Source organism: Trachypithecus francoisi, unplaced genomic scaffold (genome assembly GCF_009764315.1).
Source record: "Trachypithecus francoisi isolate TF-2019V2 unplaced genomic scaffold, Tfra_2.0 Lachesis_group8, whole genome shotgun sequence".
Classification (NCBI taxonomy): Eukaryota; Metazoa; Chordata; class Mammalia; order Primates; family Cercopithecidae; genus Trachypithecus; species Trachypithecus francoisi.
The window spans coordinates 10,397,190-10,421,103 of record NW_022681473.1 but is presented as its reverse complement, the minus strand read 5'-3'; the positions used below and the strand labels follow the sequence as shown (position 1 = coordinate 10,421,103).

General features: G+C 52.4%; 1 protein-coding gene across 6 annotated transcripts; it reads left to right on the top strand.

Moving 5' to 3' along the window:
- The first annotated feature begins 2,023 nt into the window (after positions 1 to 2,023).
- Positions 2,024 to 18,532, top strand: SPINDOC (spindlin interactor and repressor of chromatin binding). 6 transcript variants are annotated; one of them, XR_004436097.1, is made up of 7 exons: positions 2,024 to 2,462; positions 6,428 to 6,757; positions 6,839 to 6,988; positions 7,145 to 7,270; positions 7,420 to 7,620; positions 10,873 to 11,090; positions 17,736 to 17,826. XR_004436097.1 is itself a non-coding variant. In XM_033206764.1 (7 exons), exons 1-7 carry the CDS (start codon positions 2,336 to 2,338, stop codon positions 17,866 to 17,868), a joined length of 1,125 nt encoding a protein of 374 aa, XP_033062655.1. In that variant the 5' UTR covers positions 2,024 to 2,335; the 3' UTR covers positions 17,869 to 18,532. The 6 variants fall into 6 exon arrangements, 3 of the variants coding, with proteins under 3 accessions (XP_033062655.1, XP_033062656.1, XP_033062654.1); XR_004436095.1 differs by having other exon boundaries at positions 10,831 to 11,090; XR_004436096.1 differs by having other exon boundaries at positions 10,827 to 11,090.
- Positions 18,533 to 23,914: the final 5,382 nt, after the last annotated feature.

The window sequence follows — 23,914 nt, the reverse complement described above, 5'->3', positions numbered from 1 at the left end:
TCACTGCAACCTCCGCCTCCTGGGCTTAAGCGATCCTCCTTACTCAGCCGCCTAAGTAGCTGGGATTACAGGCACACACCACCATGCCGGGCTAATTTCTTCTTTTTTTTTTTTTTTGGTAGAGACGGGGTTTCGCCATGTTGGCCAGGCTGGTCTCGAACTCCTGACCTCAAGTGATCCATCTGCCTCAGCCTCCCAAACTGCTCGGATTACAGGTGTGAGCCACTGGGCCCGCCAGGAGGGAACCACTTTAAGTAATGAAAACAGAGAGAATGTAATGCAGGGTTTTGGTGACATGATTAACAGGGGTAATGGGAGGTCTGGAAAGCCCAGCAGGGGACAGAGAGAGGCAGTATAGAGATTAGCAAAAGCAAGAAGCTGCCCACGACTCCTAACCTGCAGGGACAAAAAGAGGAGGCCGACTGAATAGAGCCCAGGGGCATGGATCACCCTACAGATGTTGGGACCACAGCTACCTATCCATGAGCTGGAGCCACAGAGAAGCCTCATCTGCTGCTGGAGATGTCATCTGAGCCTGAGCAAGAGAGAGAAAGAGAAGAAATACCCTGGTTTTTTCTTTCCTCCTGCCTTCTCTTCTACTGCCACTGCCTCCCATTGGCTAAACCGAGCGAGGCCTGAAGTCAGATGCTCTGGGAGCCTGAGAAACTGCCCCCTACAAGACTCAGCCCACTGCAATCTAGAGCAGAGCAAAGAGTCACGGAAGGGATCTGTAGCAAACGGTAGAGAATAACCATTCAGTAGAAATAAACAGGCTTGGTAAAACCTTTATTGTAAAACCTTTAAAATACCGGATACACTTGCACACAACAAAATAATTCCCTTAAAAATAGACAGCAAGGCCGGCCGCGGTGGCTCACGCCTGTAATCCCACTTTGGCCGAGGCGGGCGGATCACGAGGTCAAGAGATCGAGACCATCCTGGTCAACATGGTGAAACCCCGTCTCTACTAAAAATACAAAAATTAGCCGGGCGTGGTTGTACGCACCTGCAGTCCCAGCTACCCGGGAGGCTGAGGCAGGAGAATCGCTTGAACCCGGGAGGCGGAGGTTGTGGTGAGCCGAGATGGCGCCACTGCACTCCAACCTGGTGACAGAGGGAGACTCTGTCTCAAAATAATAATAATTTTAAAAATTGACTGCAATCCATATAGACTAGTTCACACCTCTTCTCATACCCCCATCCTACTACGCGATTCTGAATACTACTGTGTCTGGTTTGATATAACGACATTTGAAGATGTTTTTTCAGTGTCAGACATTTTGTATTTTCTGAGCTGAAATCTCATGAGGGTTGCTAAAGAAGAGGGAGATGCACATTCCATGTCACAGAAGTAAAAGCTCACCCAGAGTGTGGTTATAGGGAAGCAAGGTCATGGCAACTGGACTCTGGTCTTGGGGCTCTCAAGGGATTGCTGTATGTCCTTGGAGAGGGTCACAAAATCTCTGGACTCACGTGTAAAAAATGGAAATCATACCCATCAGGGTGGTTTACGTCCGCTCACAGTCCACTCCGCTCCTCTTCTTTGCCTTCCCAGAAAGGTCCAAAATGGTTTTTGAAAGAAACGATGAGCCGGTCTAATAAAACAGATAATGTGCCCACGGCCACAGAGCCGGCACATGAGAAGGAATTCAGTCTCTATGCTTCCATACCAAGGCCCTTTCCACTCCGCCACCGCTTCTCTTCCTGCCCGGGGCATCTGCTGGCGGAGGAAGGCTTGTCCACGGAAAGGCAAAAGCGACTCCCGATCAAAATCCGGGGCCACCTGGTAGCGCTCTCCACGCCAGCAGAAATGCCCAACTGACTTCTTAACGGAGGGAAACCCCTGGGCTTGGCCCGTCGACTAAGACGTCCGCGGTGCGGGTATTGGGGGCCCCTCCGCCTCCGCGCACTGGGCGGCCCCGGGTCTGCTCGGCCCTTCCCGCCGCCTCCTGGGTCGAGGGATTCCAACGGGGCCGCGTGCCCGGGGCGGGGCCACGCGCGATTGGCCGCGCGGGATCGGGGGCGGGTCCGCGGCTGGCCGGCCGGGCGGGCGCCGACAATGAGCCTCTATAAAAGGGAGCGGCGGGGGGCAGGGGCCTTGGATTGAGCCCTCCCCGCCCGGGCTTCCGACGCGCCGAGGTCTCGGGGAGGCCCGGACGCGCCGGTTGCAGCCCCGGCCGGCGAGCGGCGGGCGGGCGGGCAGCGGTGAGGGGGCTGCGCGGGGCGGGCGGCGGGCCTGGCGTTGTTCCGGCCAGGAGGCGGGAGGCGGTTGCCGGCTGCGCGGCGAAGCCTGCGCGCCAGTTCTCCGGCCACCGCTATCGCCCACGGCCGCACCATGGCCCTAAAGGCCGAGGGCGCCGCACTCGACTGCTTCGAGGTGACGCTCAAATGCGAGGAAGGGGAGGACGAGGAGGAGGCCATGGTGGTGGCCGTAATTCCGCGGCCCGAGCCGATGCTCAGAGGTGAGGATGGAGGGGATCCCACTTCCGCGTCACAGTGCGGGGCCGGGGCCGTCCCTCCTCAGTCGGGTCCGGGACCCGGGCACCTTCTCATCCCCTTCATCCTGGGGCCCAGGCTTCCCTCTTCGATCTGGGTCCAGGACGCGCTCTTGCACCTCCCCCACCATGGTTTGGAAGCTCAGGCCTCCTCGATTTTCCCCTCCCTCCCCCTTTCCCCCGCCCAGGGTCTGGAGACTTCGATCCACGCCCCGCACGCTCCGGATCTTCCGGTGCCCAGGCGCCCCCTCTCCCGGGCCCAGCACCGGAGGCCGGATCCCCAGAGGCGCTGGGTGGTTGAGGCCGCCGTCTCACGCAAGCACAACGGCCGGGCTGTGTTCTAGGCCGAGGGGCGGCGAAGCCTATAGGCCCGAGGCTGCAGGCGGGCGCCGCTGCCGACTTCCAGGAGAATTTTAAGGACTCCCCGAGCATGACTCTTTCCTGCCCACCACCCCGCTTCATCCCCATTCCTGGGCCTTCCACTTGCAGGAGCCACAGGTGTCAGGTTCTGGAGAGAAGGGATGAATGGGACTGCATACAACAGCTAGTTTGGAAAAGCAGTGCAGTGCTAGAATGCGATTAGCTTTGGGAGGGGATGGGAAGAACAGTCTGAGAACACTCGCTCTCCCCTCCCCCTTCACCGATTTCTAGTTCTCAGGAGCTTGCAAACCATAAGAAAACAAAGAGCCATCTTTGTGGGAGACTTAATATGCATGAAAATGCAAATATCTTTCCATTCTCCCACCCCCCTTTTCTTAGCGGGGACAGTACCCAGAAGAGTTGAGAGCAGTAAGGCCATTCATTGAACCTCAGCCGAACAGAATGATGTCTGTCTGCACTGCCTCTCATCCTTTTTGGAACTGGAAGGGTTATAAAATTCATGAGGGAAATAAAGGTCACCTCCCTTCTCGGAGCATGTAGTCCAAAAGACAGGTTGTTTTCCTACTTCTGCTAATATTTGTTTAGTGTTCACTGGGTATTGTCAGAGGCTGTCTCAGTTAATCCTCTCAACCCTGCAAGGGTGGCCTTACCCCCACTGTTAGGGCGGGAATAGACAGGTGAATTCATTCAACCAATATTCACTGGACGTCTACTTTAGGCTGTTTAGGCTAGTGTTTTTAGGCTGGGAAGTAGTAGCAGTAAACAGAGCAGCTGAAACCTTACTCTTGAAGGACATATATATACCAATGGCTAAAGACAGAGAAATAGGTTCATGTATAGTATGTTGGGTGGCAATAAATGGTTCAGAGATCACTAAAGCAGGAAAAGGAGAAAGGGGGAATGGGTATTTAATTGGATGTATCAAGTGGTTCAGAAAGTGTTCTCTAATAAGGTGAATTGTGAACACAGTTCTGAAGGAAGTGAGGATGCCAACCTTGCAGATATCTGCAGGAAGAGCATTTCAGGCCAAATAGCAAGTGCAAAGGTCCGGCAGCACAAGCTTCTGGAAAGATTTCAGTGGAGCGTGGAAGAAAGATTGAATTCAAGGTTTTTGGCCTGAGCAACTGGAGGAACAGCCTTCCCATTTTCTGAGATGGGGAAGGCTGCGGTGCTCATGGGAAACTGGGAGTGAAAGTTTGAATATAATTAAGTTTGAGATGCTTATTTATGATATATTCAAGTGGAGAGGTCAGCTAAGCAGTCAGATATGTGGGCCTAAATTTCCTGGGAGTATCTGGCTAGTGGCATAAACGGAAATTGCCAGCAGGCAGACAGTGGGATGAGAGGGAAGTAGAGAAGTGTCTAAGAACTGAGTCCTGGGAAACTCCGGTGATGGCAGGTTGGAGACCGAGTCAGTCCCTCATCACACATTACTAAATGCCACTACATGCCAGGAGATACAGATACTGATGCCAGAGATATGGATGCAAAACATCAGAAATCTGTGTGGTCATGGATTCTCTTTTTTTTTTTTTGAGATGGAATTTCTCTCTTTTTGCTCAAGCTGGAGTGCAGTGGCACGATCTCGGCTCACCGCAACCTCCACCTCCCGGGTTTAAGTGATTCTCCTGCGTCAGCCTCCCGAGTAACTGGGATTACAGTCATGCGCCACCACACCCAGCTAATTTTGTATTTTTAGTAGAGATGGAGTTTCTCCCTGTGGCTCGGGCTGGTCTCGAACTTGCAACCTCAGGTGATCCGCCCACCTCGGCCTCCCAAAGTGCTGGGATTCAGGTGTGAGCCACTGCGCCTGGCCATGGTCATGGATTCTATGGTGTGGTGAGGAGACAGGCAGTGAACATCCCAAAAACAAGTGTCAGGTGGTGATGTGTGCTGTGTTGGGGATGGTGCATAAGGGGAATGGGGTGCTCTGGTGAGGGGAGATGGTTCTTCAACGACAACCCAGAGGAAGGGAGGGAATATTGAGAAGAGATGAGGAAGAACCAGCACACGTAACTGAGAAAGAGCGCCAGGGAAGCAAAAGAAGACCCAACAGAAGGTCATGCCCTAGACGCAAGTGATGAAAATCAAGATGGAAGAAGTGATCAGCAGAGGATGAAGTGGAGAAACTGACCACAGAGTTTAGCGCTGCTGACTTGGATGAGAGCTGTTTTGGAGGACTAGTAGGGAAGAAAGCCGATTGCACCTAAGAGGTCAGGTTTTCTGCCCATGGTCGCATGAGAGATAGGTAGAAGGCGTATCTCGTATCTCTTTCAGACACCACCTCTTGTATCCATGCAAGCCGAGGCTCCTATTTCCAATACCACCTCTTCCATGCAGCCCCCAGCTATTAGGGCCTCCTGTGTTTTAATTTTGTCCCATCCTCTCTGGAGGGTAGGAGAGAGATGCAGCCATGAAGGATCATGGGCACTTCGTAAAAGCACTGAGCTTCCAGGCTGATGCAGGTTTAAGGCTGCCTTCTTTGCTGAACTGGAAAGGGCTGATGCCCTGTGAGAGCTTATGGTCTGTGTGCACAAAGAGCAGGTATCAGGCAGCAATTGGAGTGGAACCATGGCTGTAAATGCTCTGTGAGCACTGAGAAGGGAGGCTAGTTCTGAGGGGATGGGGTGGACTTTAGAACGGGCACGGTGGCTCATGCCTATAATCTCAGCACTTTGGGAGGTTGAAGCAGGAGGATTGCTTGAGCCCGGGAGTTCAAGACCAGCCTGGGCAACAGAGCAAGACCCCATCTGTTAAACAAAATTTTTGTTGTTGTGAATTAGCTGGGTGTGATAGCATGCATCTGTCTGTAGCCCTAGCCAGTCAGGTGCCTAAGGCTAGAGGGTCCGTGAGTCCAGGAGTTCAAGGCAGCAGTAAGCTATGATAACACCACTGTACTCAAGCCTGGGTGACAAAATGAGTCCCCCATCTCTTAAAAAAAAAAAAAAAATTATTAGCCAGGCGTGGCGGCACTCACCTGTAGTCCCAGGTGCTTGGGGGACTGAGGCAGGACGATCACTTGAACCCAGGAGGTCAAGGCTGCAATGAGTTGAGATTGCACCATTGCACTCCAGCCTGGGTGACAAAGTGAGACTCTGTCTCAAAATAAATAACATTTAAAAATTAAAAGAATTTACCTTCCTCACTCTCAAGAAAGCGTAGAAGTCAGATGTGGATGAAATCTATTGTCAGGGATTGGGTTTCCGGAAAGCTTCGCAGGGACAACGTTGCCCAGCCCAATCGGTGGTCTGGACAGATGTGCAAAGGCTGGAGACCTGCAAGAACGCAGCCTGTTGGGAAAGTATGTGTAGTCCTAAGGTCCGAGACTAGATCAAGAGAAAGTATAGACGCGACGGTCGTGGGATCCCAGGCACATTGGCTGTGTTGAGTGTGGTGTGTGCCTCGTGGGCTCCAGGGGAAGGAAGAAGAACACTTTGGACAGAAATGCTCTCCTCCCCCATCCCACTCAAACCACCGAGTCTGGAGATGTGCTAAGTGTTGTAGGTTGTGGGCACCTTTCGTGATTACACTCTTCCCCTCTCCCCTCGCAGTGACCCAACAGGAGAAGACCCCACCACCTAGACCCAGCCCGCTAGAGGCAGGCAGTGATGGCTGTGAGGAGCCCAAGCAGCAAGTGTCTTGGGAGCAGGAGTTCCTGGTGGGCAGCAGCCCAGGAGGCAGCGGGCGGGCGCTGTGCATGGTGTGTGGCGCTGAGATCCGGGCACCCTCGGCCGACACGGCTCGCACACACATCTTGGAGCAGCACCCTCACACCTTGGACCTGAGCCCTTCTGAGAAGAGCAACATCCTGGAGGCCTGGAGTGAAGGGGTAGCCCTCTTGCAAGACGTGAGAGCTGAGCAGCCGTCCCCACCCAACTCAGGTAGTTGGGCCTGGGGTGGGCCAAGGGAGCAGTCAGATTTGTTGGGGCACTGGAAGCTTATTGTGCTCTTGCTCCCTGCAGACTCAGGCCAGGATGCCCACCCAGACCCAGACTCCAACCCAGACCCTGCCAGAATGCCAGCCGAAATCGTCGTTCTCCTTGACTCTGAGGATAACCCATCCCTCCCTAAAAGGAGCCGGCCCAGGGGACTCCGTCCCCTCGAGCTTCCTGGTTAGTCAGGGGAAAAGCCAGTGAGCCCCAGTGGAGGTGGGGGTTTGGGGACAGGGTGAAATACAGGCCCTGTGTTCTGGGCAAGTATCTTCCCCTGGGGCGGCAGGGTTCGAGGATGGCCTCTTAAAAAAGGTATGAGTTCTTTTCTTTTTGCAGCTGTCCCTGCCACAGAGCCAGGAAATAAGAAGCCCCGTGGTCAGAGATGGAAGGAGCCCCCGGGGGAAGAGCCAGTGAGAAAGAAAAGAGGCAGACCTATGACCAAAATCCTGGACCCTGACCCAGGTGAAGGGGAGGCCCGGGGGAGGCACGGGCTCTGGCCGCAGTGCTCTGAGGAGATCCGCGTCAGTGAGGATGGAGCAGGGCCCGGGCGCAGGGCGCCTGCAGCTCCTGAGGCTTTTTCACTCCCAGTTCCATCCCGTCCTCCCTTCCAGAGCCCCCATCGCCAGACTCACCCACAGAGGCTTTCGCAGCACCAGCCGAGGTCCGACACTTCACTGATGGTAGCTTCCCCGCCGGCTTCGTCCTGCAGCTCTTCTCCCACACCCAGCTCAGGGGCCCAGACAGCAAGGACTCACCCAAAGACAGCGAAGAGGCAGAAGGAGGCCTTCCCCGGGCAGAGAGCGCCTCTCCAGGTGAGCCCTCCTGAGAGGGAAGCACAGTGGAGACCTCTCAGGCAGCGCTCCTGGGCCGGGCCTCCACGAGGCTGCTCTGTGGCAGAGCCCAGGGTAGGGCTGGGTGGTGCTCAGGTTTCCTGGGACACGGGGTCGGGACAGGGGGATCTGAATGATGAGGGAGGCTGGCCTGAAAGCTGAGCTTTTCTTTTTTTGTTTGTTTGTTTTTTGAGACGGAATCTTGCTCTGTTGCCCAGGCTGGCGTGTAGTGGCACAAGCCCAGCTCACTACAATCTCTGCCTCCCAGGTTCAAGCGATTGTCCTGCCTCACCCTCCCTTGTAGCTGGGATTACAGGTGTGCGCCACCACGCCTGGCTAAATGTTGTATTTTTAGTAGAGACAGGGTTTCGCCATGTTGGCCAGGCTGGTCTCAAACTCTTGACCTCAGGTGCCTTGGCCTCCCAAAGTGCTGGGATTACAGGTGTGAACCACCGCACCTGGCCTATTTTTTTATTTTTTATTTTTTGAGACGAGAGTCTTGTTCTGTCGCCCAGGCTGAAGTGCCGTGGTACAGTCTTGGCTCACGGCAACCTCTGCTTCCCAAGTTAAAGCGATTCTTCCGCTTCACCCTCCCGAGTAGCTGGGATTATAGGCACACGCCACCATGCCCAGCTAATTTTTGTATTTTTAATAGAGACAGGGTTTCATCATGTTGGCCAGGCTGGTCTCGAACTCCTGACCTCAGGTGATCCACCTGCCTCAGCCTCCCGAAGTGCTAGGATTACAGGTGTGAGCCACCACACCTGGCCAGGTGGGCTTTTCTTAGTGTTTCCTTGTTTCCTCGAATTGGTAATTGGGTTTCCAATGACCAAGGCCAGTGTTTCCCAGGAGACTGATACTGATTTCCATACGTGCAGTTTGTTCTAACTGGAGCCTGAGGGGTGCCCACCTTACCCTGGTGGAGCTGAGGCCCAGATGGGGCCACTCAGCAATTCAGTTAGATGTCCAGGGAATAGACGAGATGAGCAGTGGACAGACACCTCCAGGGGACACCAGCTCAGTAAATTGCCTCATAATAGCAGTAAGTGCTTGTGTTGTTTGGTGTCCTACTGAGTTCAAGAAGCTTACATACAAGGCCAGGCACGGTGGCTCACGCCTGGAATCCCAGCACTTTGAGAGGCTGAGGCAGGCAGAGGCGGGCACATCACCAGGCGTGGTGGCAGGCACCTCTAATCCCAGTTACTTGGGAGGCTGAGGCAGGAGAATCACTTGAACCTGGGAGGTAGAAGTTGCAGTGAGATGGTGCCACTGCACTCAGCCTGGGCAACAGAGTGAAACTCTGTCTCCAAAAAAAAAAGAAGTTACATATAGTTTATTTGGCCCTTACAAAAACAGCTTGTATAGAAAGGCAGATGTCCATTCCTTTTTCCAAAAGGGAAAACTATTTCTCAAAGAAATGGTTCCTTCTTCCCCATGGTCCTTATGTCAGTTTCCTATTTGCTGCTGTAACAAATCACACAAATGTAATGGCTTAAAACAACACACATGGCTTGTGCCGGTAGTCCCAGCCGCTTGGGAGGCTGAGACAGGAGGATTATTTCAGCCCAGGAGTTCAAGGCTGCAATGAGCTACAATCACACCACTGCACTCCAGCCTGGACGACAGAATGAGACCCTCTCTAAAATCAAAACAAAACACAAATTTATTTCACAATTCTGGAGGTCAGAGGTCCAAAATGGATCTCACTGAGCTAAAATCAAGGTGTTAGCAGGGCTGTGTTCTTTCCTGGAAGCTCTAGGGGAAGATCTATTTTCTTGCCTTGCCCAGCTCCTAGAGGCTGCCTGCATTTCTTGGCTTGTGACCTCCTTCCATCTTCAAAGCCAGCAGAGGCTAGTAGAGTCTTTCTCAGATACTGCCCTGGGTTCCGGCTTATCTGCCCCTTCCCCATTCAAGGACCCTCATGATTATATTGGGCTCACTCAGATAGTCCAGGATAATCTCTTTTTTAGTCTGCTGATGAGCAAGCTTAATTTCATCTGTAGCCTTCATTCCTCTTTGCCATGTAACAAAACATTCACAGGTTCCAGGGATTAGAACATGAACATCTGGTGGGGAGTGAGGGGCATCATTCTGCCAACCACACGTGACCCAGCAGTCAGAATTAGGATGAGCCTGGAATGTAGTCCAGCAGGGCAGAGACCAAGCATAGTCGTCTGTTCACCTCTCCATGCCAAGCATAGTTTATAGGCGGTCAGGAAATGCTTCTTGAAGAAGTGAGTGGGTCAGGGGTGCATGTCTCCTTGTACCAACTTGTCTGAAATGTGTGTTTGGAACTACAGCCATAGATGATGGCCAACGAGGTGGCTGGAGGCTCTCCTGAGAGTAGGGCTCTCGAAAAGCAGGTGTGCTTTTGTTTTTGTTTTTGTTTTTGTTTTTTGAGACAGAGACCCTGCCCAGGCTGGAGTACAGTGGTGCCATCATAGCTCACTGCAGCCTCAAACTCCCAGGCTTAAACCATCCTCTTGCCAGAGCCTCCTGAGTAGCTGGGTCCACAGGCTTGCATCTCCACACCAGGCTAATTTTTAAATTTTTTGTAGAGACAGGTTTTCCCTGTGTTGCCCAAGCTGGTCTCCAACTCCTAGGCGCAAGCAGTCCTCCAAGCTGGGCCTCCCAAAGTTCTGGGATGACAGGTGTGCTTTTTTGCATAAAGAAAAAAGCCTTGGCTAGGCACAGTGGCTCACACCTGTCATTCTCAGCACTTTGGGATGCCAAAGTGAGAAGATTGCCTGAGGCTAGGCATTCGAGACCAACCTGAGCAACATAAGGAGACTCCATCTCTATAGAAAAAGTTTAAAATTAACTGGACATGTTTTTGGTGTGCACCTCTGGTCCCTACTAAGGCTAGAGCCTAAGGCAAGAGGATCACTTGAGCCCAGGAATTTGAGGCTGCAGTAATTTCTGATTGTACTCCAGTCAGATTGTACCACTGTACTCCAGCCTGGGCAACAGAGCTAGACGGTCTCAAAAAAAACAAAAAAGCCAGCGTGTTACATACTCCTTTAGTCACACTCCACTCACCCCTCACAAGGTTTTTCTTTGTGTTCACTGCTATGACACTCTTAATTTGGTTGGTATCCTTCAGAGAGAGCGCTCTGTGTGTTCGCGTATGTGCGTAGTTGCTTTTGTTTATTTGCCTAAATTTGGGCCCCCCTTTTTCTGATCTCAAGGCAGGCCTCACCCCTTCACATAGATCACAGTTTTAACTGTCTCAAGTTTCAGCTTGAGTCACATTCCATTCCTGGCTCCCTGAGACCGTGTGTGCTGCTTGGACTTGAACGTGTCCCGAGTCTCCTGGTTCTCTCCGGTGGATCCCTGCTCTAAATGGCTGACCTCTTCCACTGTCTAATGGGTCTTCTGGTTTCATTCTCGAAAGGGAGCCTTCATTTCGAGTCCTGGGGTACCCTGTGCGCAAACTCCACCTATCTGGAGTGGTGAGTAGATGAGAAGAGAATCCCTGAGATTTTAGGTTTCTTTGGGGTGAGTGGGCAAAGTCTGAGAGGAAGGGGCTTCAGCAGGCTGCTTGAGTGATCTGAGAGGGGCAGAGGCGATTGTAGGGTGTTGTCAGCAGTGGCAGCCTTCGTGGAGGCTGGAGATGCCTGGGAAAGCACAGAAGAGACCTAAGTAATACATAAGTGTTCCTGGAGGCTGTGCCCAAGGGAAGCACCCTGGGAGATGGCATGAGTGAGACAGCCTTTGTCCTCCAAAACTCTGTCCCGGGGTATAGGCTGGAGGCAGTAAATCTTTAAAACCACGGGCCTCCGTGGCGGTTCTTTGCAGAGCAGAGGCTCTGGACCTGTGGTTTCAGACGGCCTTGTGAACCCAAAGCTTGGACAGATTTCTCAGAAACCTGTGAGGCTTCGACCACAATGTCTCTACTTTCTGTGTTGTTATGTACGTATTGAAGTTCTCTGAAGACTTTATTTAAATAAAGATCCTGACACTTTAAAAAAAAATAGAGGTGTAAAAATCATGGATTTAACCGTTGGAAAAGGCCACCTATGGTCAGGTTAGCTGAGCTGATGAATGTGAATGTGAGGTGGTCCGGGAAGACTCTAGAACCTTCTAAGGACCTTGCCGGAGGAGGATGGGGACAGTGTCCAGGCCAGGAGAGGAGGTGGGCAATGACCTACTGACAAGTAATGGAAAGAGGAGCCTCTCTGTCTCGCTGGTGTTTTTCTTTTTTCTTTTTTTTCTTTTTTTTTTTTTTTGAGACGGAGTCTTGCTCTGTCACCCAGGCTGGAGTACAGTGGCGCAATGTCGGCTCACTGCAAGCTCCGCCTCCCGGGTTGACGCCATTCTCCTGCCTCAGCCTCCCAAGTAGCTGGGACTACAGGCACCCGCCACCACGCCTGGCTAATTTTTTGTATTTTTAGTAGAGATGGGGTTTCACCGGGTTAGCCAGGATGGTCTCGATCTCCTGACCTCATGATCCGCCCTCCTCGGCCTCCCAAAGTGCTGGGATTACAGGCTTGAGCCACCGTGCGTGGCCCTCACTGGTGTTAGTTTGAGTAGAACCTAGGGATCTGGCTTAGGATACCTTGGCCAGATCCTGTGCTGCAGGCTGGACCAGGGAGGTATCGGAGTGAGAGAGCGAGCATGCGTGTACGTAAGTGTGAGTGTGAGTTTCACAGGGCTGTTGTTTGTTTGTTTGTGTGTTTGTTTTTTGAGACGGAGTCTCACTCTGTCACCCAGGCTGGAGTGCAATGGTACAATCTAGCCTCACTGCAACCTCCGCCTCCCAGGTTCAAGTGATTCTCCTGCCTTATAGGCGCCCGCCACCACACCCGGCTAATTTTTGTATTTTTAATAGAAAGGGGGTTTCACCATGTTGGCCAGGCTGGTCTTGAACTCCTGACCTCAAATGATCCACCCACCTCTGCCTCCCAAAGTGCTGGGATTACAGGCATGAGCCACCGTGCCTGGCAAGGGTGTTTATTTTTGTTCACTGTTGTATCTTTACCATCTAGAACAGTGCCTGGCACAAAGAGAGCCCCTGGTAAAAAATTCACAGAAAAGATGAGTGGTTGATTGATAGCTGCCTTTTCTTGTCATTCTGGTGGTGACATTTCTGGGAAGGAGGGGCATTTCTGGGGCAGGGGTGCAGAAGGGCTTAGTTTGTCCCAGAGACTGCTAAATCCTCCCAGCTCGCTTTTTTTTTTTTTTTTTATGGCCCTGGGATTCTGATCTCTACCAGATCTCAGGCTTCGCTCGCCCAGCCTCCTCACCTACCCTTACCTCTGCTCTCCTTGCCACTAAGAATAATTGGCACTTAATTCTCTTGGCTAGGGAAGTCCCTACCTACTATGGGAAGTGCACTACCTTAGTATGTACTGAACTCATTTCTTTTTTTTTGAGCTGGGGTCTCTCTGTCACCCAGGCTGGAGTACAGTGGCATAACCTCCACTCACTGCAAACTCCGCCTCCCAGACTCAAGTGATCCTCCCACCTCAGCCTCCTGAGTAGCTGGGATTGCAGCCGTGCACCACCACACCTGGATAATTTCTGTATTTTTTTTGTAGAGACCAGGGTTTCACCATGTTACCCAGGCTGGTCTCCTGAGCTCAGAGGATCTGCCTGCCTCGGCCTCCCAAAGTGCTGGGATTACAGGCATGTGCCACTGCAACTGGCCCGAACTTTTTTAATGTTACCTCATTAAATCCATACAAACATCCTCTGAAGTATCATGGTTTCCATTTTACAGAAGAGAAAACTGAGCCATGGGGAGGTTAGGTACCTCCCTCAGGGCCACTCACCTAGTAGGTGGCAGCTTGTTGTATTTCGTTTTTTGTTTGTTTGTTTTTTTCAAGCAGTTCTCCTGCCTCAGCCTCCCAAGTAGCTGGGACTACAGGCCTGCGTCACCACACCTGGCTAATTTTTGTATTTTTAGTAGAGACGGGGTTTCACCATGTTGGCCAGGCTGGTCTTGAACTCCTGACCTCAAATGATCTGCCCACCTTAGCCTCCCAAAGTGCTGGGATTACAGGCGTGAGCCATTACACCTGGCAGCCTGGTGTATTTCCACTCTACCCACTCAGAACCTTGCCTGCAAGCAGTGTCCCCTGCCCCCAACCCCCCTCCCTCTAGCACCCAGGCTGAATTCCATGCCTTCTCTCTAGCTCATGTAACTGAACTGCTCCTGGCAAAGGCTAGCCCTTGTCCTCATCACTAAAGCCCATCCTACCTCCCCCTTGTCATACTGCCCCCTGGGTCTTCCCTATCCGCCTACACAAAGTTATTATTTCTTCCTTCTTAGCCCCTTGCCCCTCTAGCCACTGTCTCATTGGTCCCTGTACCTTTTCAGTAAAGCCGGACTGTGTTTTCTGTAGCAGCTGCCTCCCATCTCTCTGGAATCTGCTTCAAACTTTCATCCTCAGCACTCCACACGAAAATGGCTCCTTTGGCAAGGTCGCTGTTGACTTCCATAAAATTCAATAGTCTGTTCTTGGTCCTTCTCTTTTCTTTTTTTTTTTTTCTCTAGACGGAGGAGTCTAGCTCTGTTGCCCAGACTGGAGTGCAGTGGCATGATCTCGGCTCACTGCAACTTCCGCCTCCTAGTTTCACATGATTCTCCTGCCTCAGCCTCCCAAGTAGTTGGGATTACAGGCGCCTGCCACTACGCCCAGCTAATTTTTGTATTTTTAGTAGAGACGGGGTTTCACTGTGTTGGCCAGGCTGGTCTCAAACTCCTGACCTTGTGATCTACCTGCCTCAGTCTCCCAAAGTGCTGGGATTAGAGGCGTGAGCCACCGTGCCTGGAAGTCCTTTTTTTTTTTTTTTCTTTTTTTGAGATGGAGTTTCGTTCTTGTCGCCCAGGCGGGAGTGCAGTGGTGCGATCTCAGCTCACTGCAACCTCCACTTCCTGGGTTCAAGCGATTCTCCTGCCTCAGCCTCCTGAGTAGCTGGGATTACAGGCATGCGCCACCGCACCCAGCTAATTTTGTATTTTTAGTAGAGACAGGGTTTCATCATGTTGGTCAGGCTAGTCTCAAACTCCTGAATTCAGGTGATCCGCCCGCCTCGGCCTCCCAAAGTGCTGGGATTACAGGCATGAGCCACTGCGCCTGGCCGGTCCTTCTCTTTCTGATCTGGCGGTTACAGTGGGCCGATCACTCCTTCCTGGAGACAACTTTCTTCCCTTGGCTTTTCAGGCAGCTGCTCACCTGGTGTTCCTCTTCCCTCACTAGCTGTTCCTTCTCAGTTTCTCTTGCCGCTTATTCTCAGCTCCCAGAGTTGGAACATGTCATATCGTTGTCAGCCTTTTCCTTTCTAGAATGTAAGGAAGGGCCTGCAGGTTAGGGTGTTTGCTTCCTGCACTGTGGTATCCACAGTAGCCAGAACAGTGCCTGGCACAGGATAGGCCCGGCTTATGTGTTTGGTGAATGAGTAAGTGCTTAAGTATCCCCAGCCATAGGTCAGTGTCCGTACTCGCTCCCTGGGAGATCTCATCCAGGTTCACAGCTTTTGATGCCATGTATGTGCTCATAATGCCCACCTTGGCTGCTCCTTCCTGATTCCATCCTCTTTTCCAGTTGCCCAGGTGACGTCTCTACATGGTTGTCTAAAAGATCTCAAACATTGTGCCACTGCACTCCCGCTTGGCGACAGAGTGAGACTCTGTCTCCCAAAAAAAAAAAAATCTCGGCACATTGAAATGGAACCCCCAGTCTCCCCAATGCACCCCACCCACAGACTCCACAATCTTCCCTTTCCCAGTGAACAGGCAGCCCCAGGCTTCAGTTTGCTGTGGCCACACCCACACGGTCATCCTCTTTCTCCAACCCAGCATCTGTCCAGCAGTCGATCCTCCAAAACAAGTTCAGAGCTCACACTGCTGTTACCACATCCACTGCCACTACCCTAGTCATGGCCGGCTCTCACCTGATTCCTGTAACAAACCTAAGCCAGGTCTCCTGGCTGCTGAGCTCTGCCCACTATCCTGTGCTCTCCTGTAGCAGCCAGAGTGTCCCTGCTGAGAACACAAGTCAGATCCAGTCACTCCTCTACTCACGGCCTTCCTGTGCTGCTCCTGTTGCACTCCAGATAAAAGCCAGAGCCAGGCCGGGCGTGGTGGCTCAAGCCACCAGCACTTTGGGAGGCCGAGACGGGCGGATCACAAGGTCAGGAGATCGAGACCATCCTGGCTAACACGGTGAAACCCCATCTCTACTAAAAAATACAAAAAAAACTAGCAGGGCGAGGTAGCGGGCGCTTGTAGTCCCAGCTACTTGGGAGGCTGAGGCAGGAGAATGGGGTGAACCCGGGAGGCGGAGCTTGCAGGGAGCTGAGATCCGGCCACTGCACTCCAGCCTGGGTGACAGAGCGAGACTCCGTCTCAAAAAAAAAAAAAAGCCAGAGCCTTCATGGTGACCAGTGAGCTCCCCTCAGGCTCCTGACCTCTCCCCCAACACCCTGCTCCCCGCACAGGCACTGGCCTTGCTGTTCCTGGGGAAGCCAGCGTGCTCCACCAGGGGGTCCACATTTGCTCTTCCTTGTGCTCAAAATACTGTTTCTTCACCCGTCTGCCCAGCTGGCTCCTCACTCCCTCTGTGTCTCCAGTCCCCTGTCAGCTCTCTGCTATCCTATCTCCTTTCCCTGGTGTACTTTGCTACTTTGCGTCTGTCCATATATAACATGCTGCATTTTTTATTTGTTTATCCTATTTATTGGCTCTGATAACTAGAATGTGAAGTCCCAGAAGGCCACTTAGGCAGCTCCATTCACCGCTGTACCCGTGGCAATCCAAACAGCCTTGGGCAGATAGTACTCAATAAATTATTGTCAAATTAATGAACAAATGGGATTCAGTGTTCCTTCAGGGAGCATATAGTTTATCGGGGAGACAAACCAGCTTCTGGGAACACAGAATAGAATTTGGTAGGTGATAAAATTTCGGTGGCGGCCACTAAGTCATTTTAAATTCCAGCACATTGCACAGCAAAATTGTGCCTGTTTTCTCTGCCACATTGTAAATAATCGTGTCTCTAAAAACAGCGTAGAAAAGGAACACACACAAATGAATCCTTCCCAATATAGACAGTGCAGTAGTTGAAATCACCATTTTCTGTTTTTGCCTTTCAATGTAATGTAACTTTTTTTTTTTTTTGAGACAGTCTTGCTCTGTCTTCTAGGCTGGAGTGCAGCGGCGTGATCTTGGCTCACTGCAACCTCTGCCTCCCGGGTTCACACGATTCTCCCGCCTCAGCCTCCTGAGTAGCTGGGATTAGAGGGGTGCACCACTATGCCTGCCTGATTTCTTTGTATTTTAGTAGATAAAGGGTTTCTCTGTGTTAGCCAGACTGGTCTCGAACTCCTGACCTCAAGTGATCTGCTCACCTTGGCCTCCCAAAGTGCTGGAATTACAAGCAGGAGCCACCACACCCAGCCCTATTGTAACATAACTTTTGCACACATCCCTATTGCATGCTTGTTTTTTACGGCTGCGTGCAGCCACAGCAGTCCTCAGTCCTCTTTCGTCTGCCTCGAGGCCCAGCTTTGCCCGTTGTGAGTACCTTCTCCATACTGCTAAGGTGGACGCCTGATCTTGGTGATGTAGGTGTTGACACTCAGGAGATGAAGAGCCTGGTGGAAGTTCACCAGGGGTCTTCTCCACCCTGTGTAGTCCCTCATGAACTCCTTGGTGGGCACAGCTATGCCTCAGATTTTTTCTGGGTGTTCCCACCGCATCACCTCTGCCCCACTCTGGCAGAACGCGTTAGGCTAGGATGCCCAGTAAGTTTGAGAGAAAATGGAGTTGGCTGCAGGTAGGAGTTCTGGGGAGAGGCACGCAGCACCGGGCACCCTGGGCCAAAATACACGCAGAAGGAAGGCTGCCTGGCTTCATGTGCTTATCCCTCGGGAGGCTGTGGGCCTCATTCTCTAGCCGGCAGCAGTGCTCCTTGATCACCCAGGAATGGAGCTTCCTGCCATCCTTGGACTTCCCCTCATGCCAGGCACTGGGCTGTGGACATCATGAAAGCCCTGGAAATGGGGGTACAGTTTGCAGAGCTTCCAGGGAGCATCCTCGTGGTGGGGTGTCTGGGAGGCTCTGACTGCTCTCTGTTCTCATCCCTGCCCAGCTCCCCCTCCGGGGCTCCGCGGGACACTGGATCTCCAGGTTATCCGCGTGCGGATGGAGGAGCCCCCAGCGGTCAGCCTCCTGCAAGACTGGTCCAGGCACCCCCAGGGCACCAAGCGTGTGGGAGCAGGTGACACCTCAGACTGGCCCACGGTTCTGTCAGAATCCAGCACCACTGTGGCGGGGAAGCCAGAGAAAGGGAATGGGGTGTAAATTCTTGCTTTCCTGGGGAGGAGGGAGGGAGGGAGGGAGGAGGCAGCGTCCCCCTGTGGCTTATAACTCAGAGCTGCCTGGCTTACCCATCTGGTGGAGAGAGTAGAAACAAGTGCCAGGGCAGGAGGGGGCTGGGGCAACATCCACTGTTATTTCGGGGCACTGGAAAGTGTCTGTTCCTGGCCAGGCCTGAGGTCAGCAAGGGTGGTTGAGGCTGTTGTGCAGTAGGGCACTGGGCCTGTGGAGAACACCTACCCCAGTCCTTTGCTGACCCCCACCTCTCTTTGTCCCCCGTGACCTCCTCCCACCCTCCCCCCGCTCCCCACCATTCTCCCTTGGCACAGTGCCTTACACAAGAGTGGTCATAAGGGGGTTTGAACTGAGTCCCACTACCTCGGGGGACACCTCCCCTCCCCACTTGTTCAGGCTCCTAAACCAGGACGCCTCCATTACCTCTTCCTTTCCCACCCTGCAGAGGCCTGAAGCTGGGCCTGGGCACCCCATTCACTCCTGTTCTCATTTACATCTGTTTTCCTGTTGTATATATCACCTTTGTTGACAATAAATTATTTTTTTTTATTAAGAGTTCCGTCTGGGCCATCATTGGGGAAATGGGTTTGCTAGCAGGATACCTGGCCGCCTAGAGCAACCTTGAGGGGCAGGAGGGTCTTAGGGGGAGCCAGGGAGCCACCTCTCCCGAAGGTGGGACAGCACCAGCGCAGGCCTCTCTGGAGCCCAGGGACGAGGGCTGACTTGTACTATCAGTCACCTGTGGGCATCTTACCCCCTCCCCTCCTCTGTGCTCTGGAAATGGGGTCAGAAACAATTTTCTTTAACATTGTACCTTCTGGCTCACCTGGTAGGCCTCTGCCCAAAAGAGGCCACTGTAGAAGCCCAGGGTTGCTAACAACCAGGGAGATGGGAATATGGGAATTAGCCTGAGCTTGCTTGCTTGCTTGTTCTTGTCTTCTTTTTTTTTTTTTTTTTGAGACAGTTTCATTCTTGTTGCCCAGGCTGGAGTGCAGTGGCGTGATCTCAGCTCACTGCAACCTCTGCCTCCTGGGTTCAAGTGATTCTCCTGCTTCAGCCTCCCTACTCCTTAGTAGCTGGGATTACAGGCACCCACCACCACGCCCAGCTAATTTTTTATGTTTTTAGTAGAGATAGGGTTTCACTATGTTGGCCAGGCTGGCCTCAAACTCCTGACCTCAGGCAAGCCACCCGCCTCAGCCTCCCAAAGTGCTGGGATTACAGGCGTGAGACACCACGCCCAGCTTACCCTGAGCTTTCTGAAGTGAAATGGCAGTAGAGCTAGCTTACAGGTGGAAAGATTCCTCTCCTCCCTTTCCCTATGATGGTGAGGTGGGCACAGGGGTCCTAAACTCAGCCCCGCCTTCTCCAGCCCTGCAGGCCTGCACCCTCAGCTTCCACCTTCATGCCACCCAACCCTTGGCCTAATTAAACCCAAACGCTTGCTGTTTTCCCCTATTCCCTGGACCACGGGGAGGCCACTTTGGGTCTCTTCACCGGATTCCTTACCTTCATAAACTAAACCAACAGGTGCCAGATCTGTGTGCGGTTTTCCCTTTGGTGGGATGGAGCACACAGGCAGCCCCTTCTCAAACCCCAGCTGCACTGTCCTGTTTAGAGCAGGTGTGATAAGCGGGACTGTACACCTCTGCACCTGCTGACAAATAATGCACATAGGAGAAGTGGGGGCACAGGTGGGACTTGGAGGGTAGCTATTCCTGTAGGACACTGACATCACCACTTTTGTGTGTGTGTGTGTGATGGAGTCTTGCTCTGTTGTCAGGCTGGAGTGCAGTGGCGCGATCTCAGCTCACTGCAACCTCCGCCTCTCAGGTTCAAGCAATTCTCCTGCCTCAGCCTCCCGAGTAGCTGGGATTACAGGCATGCGCCACCATGCCCAGCTAATTTTTGTATTTTTTGGTAGAGACAGGGTTTCGCCATGTTGGCCAGGCTGGTCTCGAACTCCTGACCTCAAGTGATCCACCCACCTCGGCCTCCCAAAGTGCTGGGATTACAGGCGTGAGCCACCCACTGTGCCCGGCCAACGCTGCCAGATTTTGAGGCTCACCAGGAAGTTCATCTCAGGCAGGCAGGGTCTGGGCCTGGGTAGCGTGTGCTGCATGCTCCCCTGATGGGGTATCACCATGTCCCAAGCCAGGTATGAGGGATCTCACGGCTTGGTGGGCTCCTGGGACATGGTCCCTTCTCCCCATCTGACAAGCTCAGGAGGAGCCTAAAAATGTACAGGGTCTTTGTCTAGGGGACATTAAAAAACAGTGAGGTGTGGTGGACAGAAGGCAGTGGCCAAGGCTTCAGGATGCCTTGTATCTAGGGTGGCTCCCCCACTGCATGACGGCAGGCAGGCCACGGAACTCCCATGTCTCAAACATCATTATCCACAGATTGGCAAAACTTGGATCCTACCTGATAGGAAAGAATAAATAATGCTAAAAATCTGGTTCTGCAATCTCAAATACTGCAAATGGTTTTCTCCCATCCTTTCTATTTTATTTTATTTTATTTTATTTTATTTTATTTTATATTTTATTTTATTTTATTTTATTTTATTTATTTTTGAGACGGAGTCTCGCTCTGCCGCCCAGGCTGGAGTGCTGTGGCCGGATCTCAGCTCACTGCAAGCTCCACCTCCCGGGTTCACGCCATTCTCCTGCCTCAGCCTCCCAAGTAGCTGGGACTACAGGCGCCCACCACCTCGCCCGGCTAATTTTTTTGTATTTTTTAGTAGAGACGGGGTTTCACCGTGTTAGCCAGGATGGTCTCGATCTCCTGACCTCGTGATCCGCCCGTCTCGGCCTCCCAAAGTGCTGGGATTACAGGCTTGAACCACCGCGCCCGGCCTTCTCCCATCCTTTCAATCCTGTGACTTGTGTTTACATGTATGCCAATGTGCTTTTAAAACAACATGACTGTGTTGCTGGGTGTTTACACTTGAGAAAACGTATGTAAACGTTTGTTGTAAAATTGTGAAGCTAAATGCACCTTTGCTGTTCTATGATTAATGGCTTAGCCCTCTAGACTGTGAGCTCCTCGGCAGGGACCAGGTTGTACTGACTTTGTTTTCCAAGTGTCCTGCCTGGGGCCTGGCACATAGTAGGTGCTCAATAAATGTTTCTCGAGTGCCCTCTGGGTGTGTATTCCTGTGTGACATTTTTCTTTTTTTTTTTTTTTTTTTTTTTGTTGAGACGGAGTCTCGCTCTGTCGCCCAGGCTGGAGTGCAGTGGCCGGATCTCAGCTCACTGCAAGCTCCGCCTCCCGGGTTGACGCCATTCTCTCGCCTCAGCCTCCGAGTAGCTGGGACTACAGGCGCCCGCCATCTCGCCCGGCTAATTTTTTGTATTTTTTAGTAGAGACGGGGTTTCACCGTGTTAGCCAGGATGGTCTCGATCTCCTGACCTCGTGATTCGCCCGTCTCGGCCTCCCAAAGTGCTGGGATTACAGGCTTGAACCACCGCGCCCGGCCCTGTGTGACATTTTTCTAGTGCGTGCTGGTCCCTGGAGTGTGGTTCTCAGCACAGGGTGGTTGCTACGGTGAGTGTGGGTGGGAACTTCATCCCCACATTGTGGCCAATAGGGGTCTCCCCAGCCTCAGCCAGGACCCTGGGGACTATGTGAGTGTGTGTGGCCAGCAACTGCGTGTGGCACCTCTGGGCTTCCAAGAAAGAGTTGGAGAAAGTGGGGCTGAGGATGTGACTCCAGCCCAGGCTGGAAGGACCTTACTGACGGATTGCCCAGTGCTTTCCTACTCCACACTGGCTTGGAGTCCCTGACCCCGGTCCTGCATCCTGGTGCAACACTGGGGAAGCTCTGCACAAATGTCGGTGACTCTCAGGGCTGGTGGTGGCACCTTCATCCATGTGGTGCTGAAGCCCAACCATGCGTTTAGTTGAAGAGGTTGGCGAAAAGGGTACCACTGCCCCCGACTGCTGAGCCACACACCCATTCCCTGACTTCCCAGTCCTCCTTGGCTCTCTGAAGCCAGCCACCTCCTGCCCTCCCAGCTGCCTTCCTTGGGATCCAGGTGTGGAAGATCTTTTGGGATACCTAACAAGGAAAAACTTTCTACATTCCCAGTACTTTTGACACCAATGTTAGTGGGGAGGGGGGCGCCCACACCAATTCTCCACCTCTCCAGACACCAGCCGGCTGTCCTAAAATTCAGTTCTGACACTCACTACCCACAGTTAGCCTGGACCCCACAGGTCTTCGAAGGGCTCAGTCCCAGCAGACTGCCCCTGCTTTAGATACCAGTTCTAGGTCCCAGCTTGTCACCTGCACTTCTGACCAGCCCAAATTTGGAAGTTCCCACAACCCCCTCCTTAGGTTTGATAATTTACTGTAATGGCTCACAAAAATCAGAGAAACAGGCCGGGCGCGGTGACTCAGGCTTGTAATCCCAGCACGGTGGGAGGCCGAGGCGGGTGGATCACTTGAGATCAGGAGTTGGAGACCAGCCTGGCCAACATGGCAAAACCCCATCTCTACTGAAAATACAACAATTAGCTGGGCGTGGTTGCGGGTGCCTGTAATCCCAGCTACTCGGGAAGCTGAGGCACGAGAATCACTTGAACTCAGGAGGTGGAAGTTGCGGTGAGCAGAGATCACGCCACTGCCCTCCAGCCTGGGCAACAGAATGAGACCCTGTCTCAAAAAAAAAAAAAAAAAAAAAAATTAGGGAAACATTACTTACGTTTACTTACGTTCCCTGATTTTTTCATCCCTGGCGTAGGGATGAAAGTTGCAATCCCCTAATCACGTGGTTGGTTCCTCTGGCCACCAGCCCCATCCTCCAAGAGTCATCTCATTAGTGTGAACTCAGGTGTGTGAAAAGAGACTCATTATGAATAACAAAAGATGCTCCTCTCTCCCCATCATTCAGGAAATTCCAGGAGTTTTGGTTCTGGGCCAGAAACCCCGGATGAAGACCAGATATATATGCCTTTCTTTCTTTCTTTTTTTTTTTTTTTTGAGTCGGAATCTTGCTGTGTCTCCCACGCTGGAGTGCAATGGCATGATCTTTGGCTCACTGCAACCTCCACCTCCCAGGTTCCAGTGATGCTCCTGTTTCAACCTCCTGAGTAGCTGGGATTACAGGCGCCCACAACCATGCCCGGCTAATTTTTGTATTTTTAGTAGAGACGAGGTTTCATCATATTGGCCAGGCTGTTCTCTTGGCCAGACTGGTTTCGAACTCCTGACCCCGTGATAACTCCTGCCTTGGCCTCCCATAGTTCTGGGATTACAGGTGTGAGCCACCCACGCCCGGCTGTTTTCTTTTTTTTTTTTTTTGAGACAAGGTCTCGCTCTTGAGGCCTAGGCTGGAGTGCAACAGCATGATCTTGGCACACTGCAACCTCTGCCTCCGGGGTTCAAGCAATTCTCCGGCCTCAGCCTCCTGAGTAGCTGGGATTACAGGTGCTTGCCACCACCATGCCCAGTTAATTTTTTGTATTTTTAGTAGAGATGGGGTTTCACCATGTTGGCCAGGCTGGTCTTGAAATCCTGACCTCAGGTGATCCACTCGCCTTGGCCTCCCAAAGTGCTGGGATTACAAGCGTGAGCCACCGCACCTGGCTGATACCTGTCTTTTTATATCACAATGCTGGTAATCCTCTCTTTCTTGTGGACAAAGCTAGTCTGAGACAAGGGAACAGTCGCCCCTGCCCTCCTTGAAGAGAAACTGGAGCATGTGGGAGTGTGAATGGGAACGGGGGACACTGTCTGGGCCCCTGCCACACCCCAGTGGTGGAACTGGTCTGGTCCAGGCCCTGAGGCTTTCCAACAGATGCTCCTGCAATCTGAGCTTCCTGTTTCTCTGCAGAAAATGTGGTAGTCACCCCCACCTCCACCCTACACACAGCTGAGCTGCTGTGTGGCTCAAATGAGACTCTGCATTTGGGGCCCTTTGTAAACTGTAAA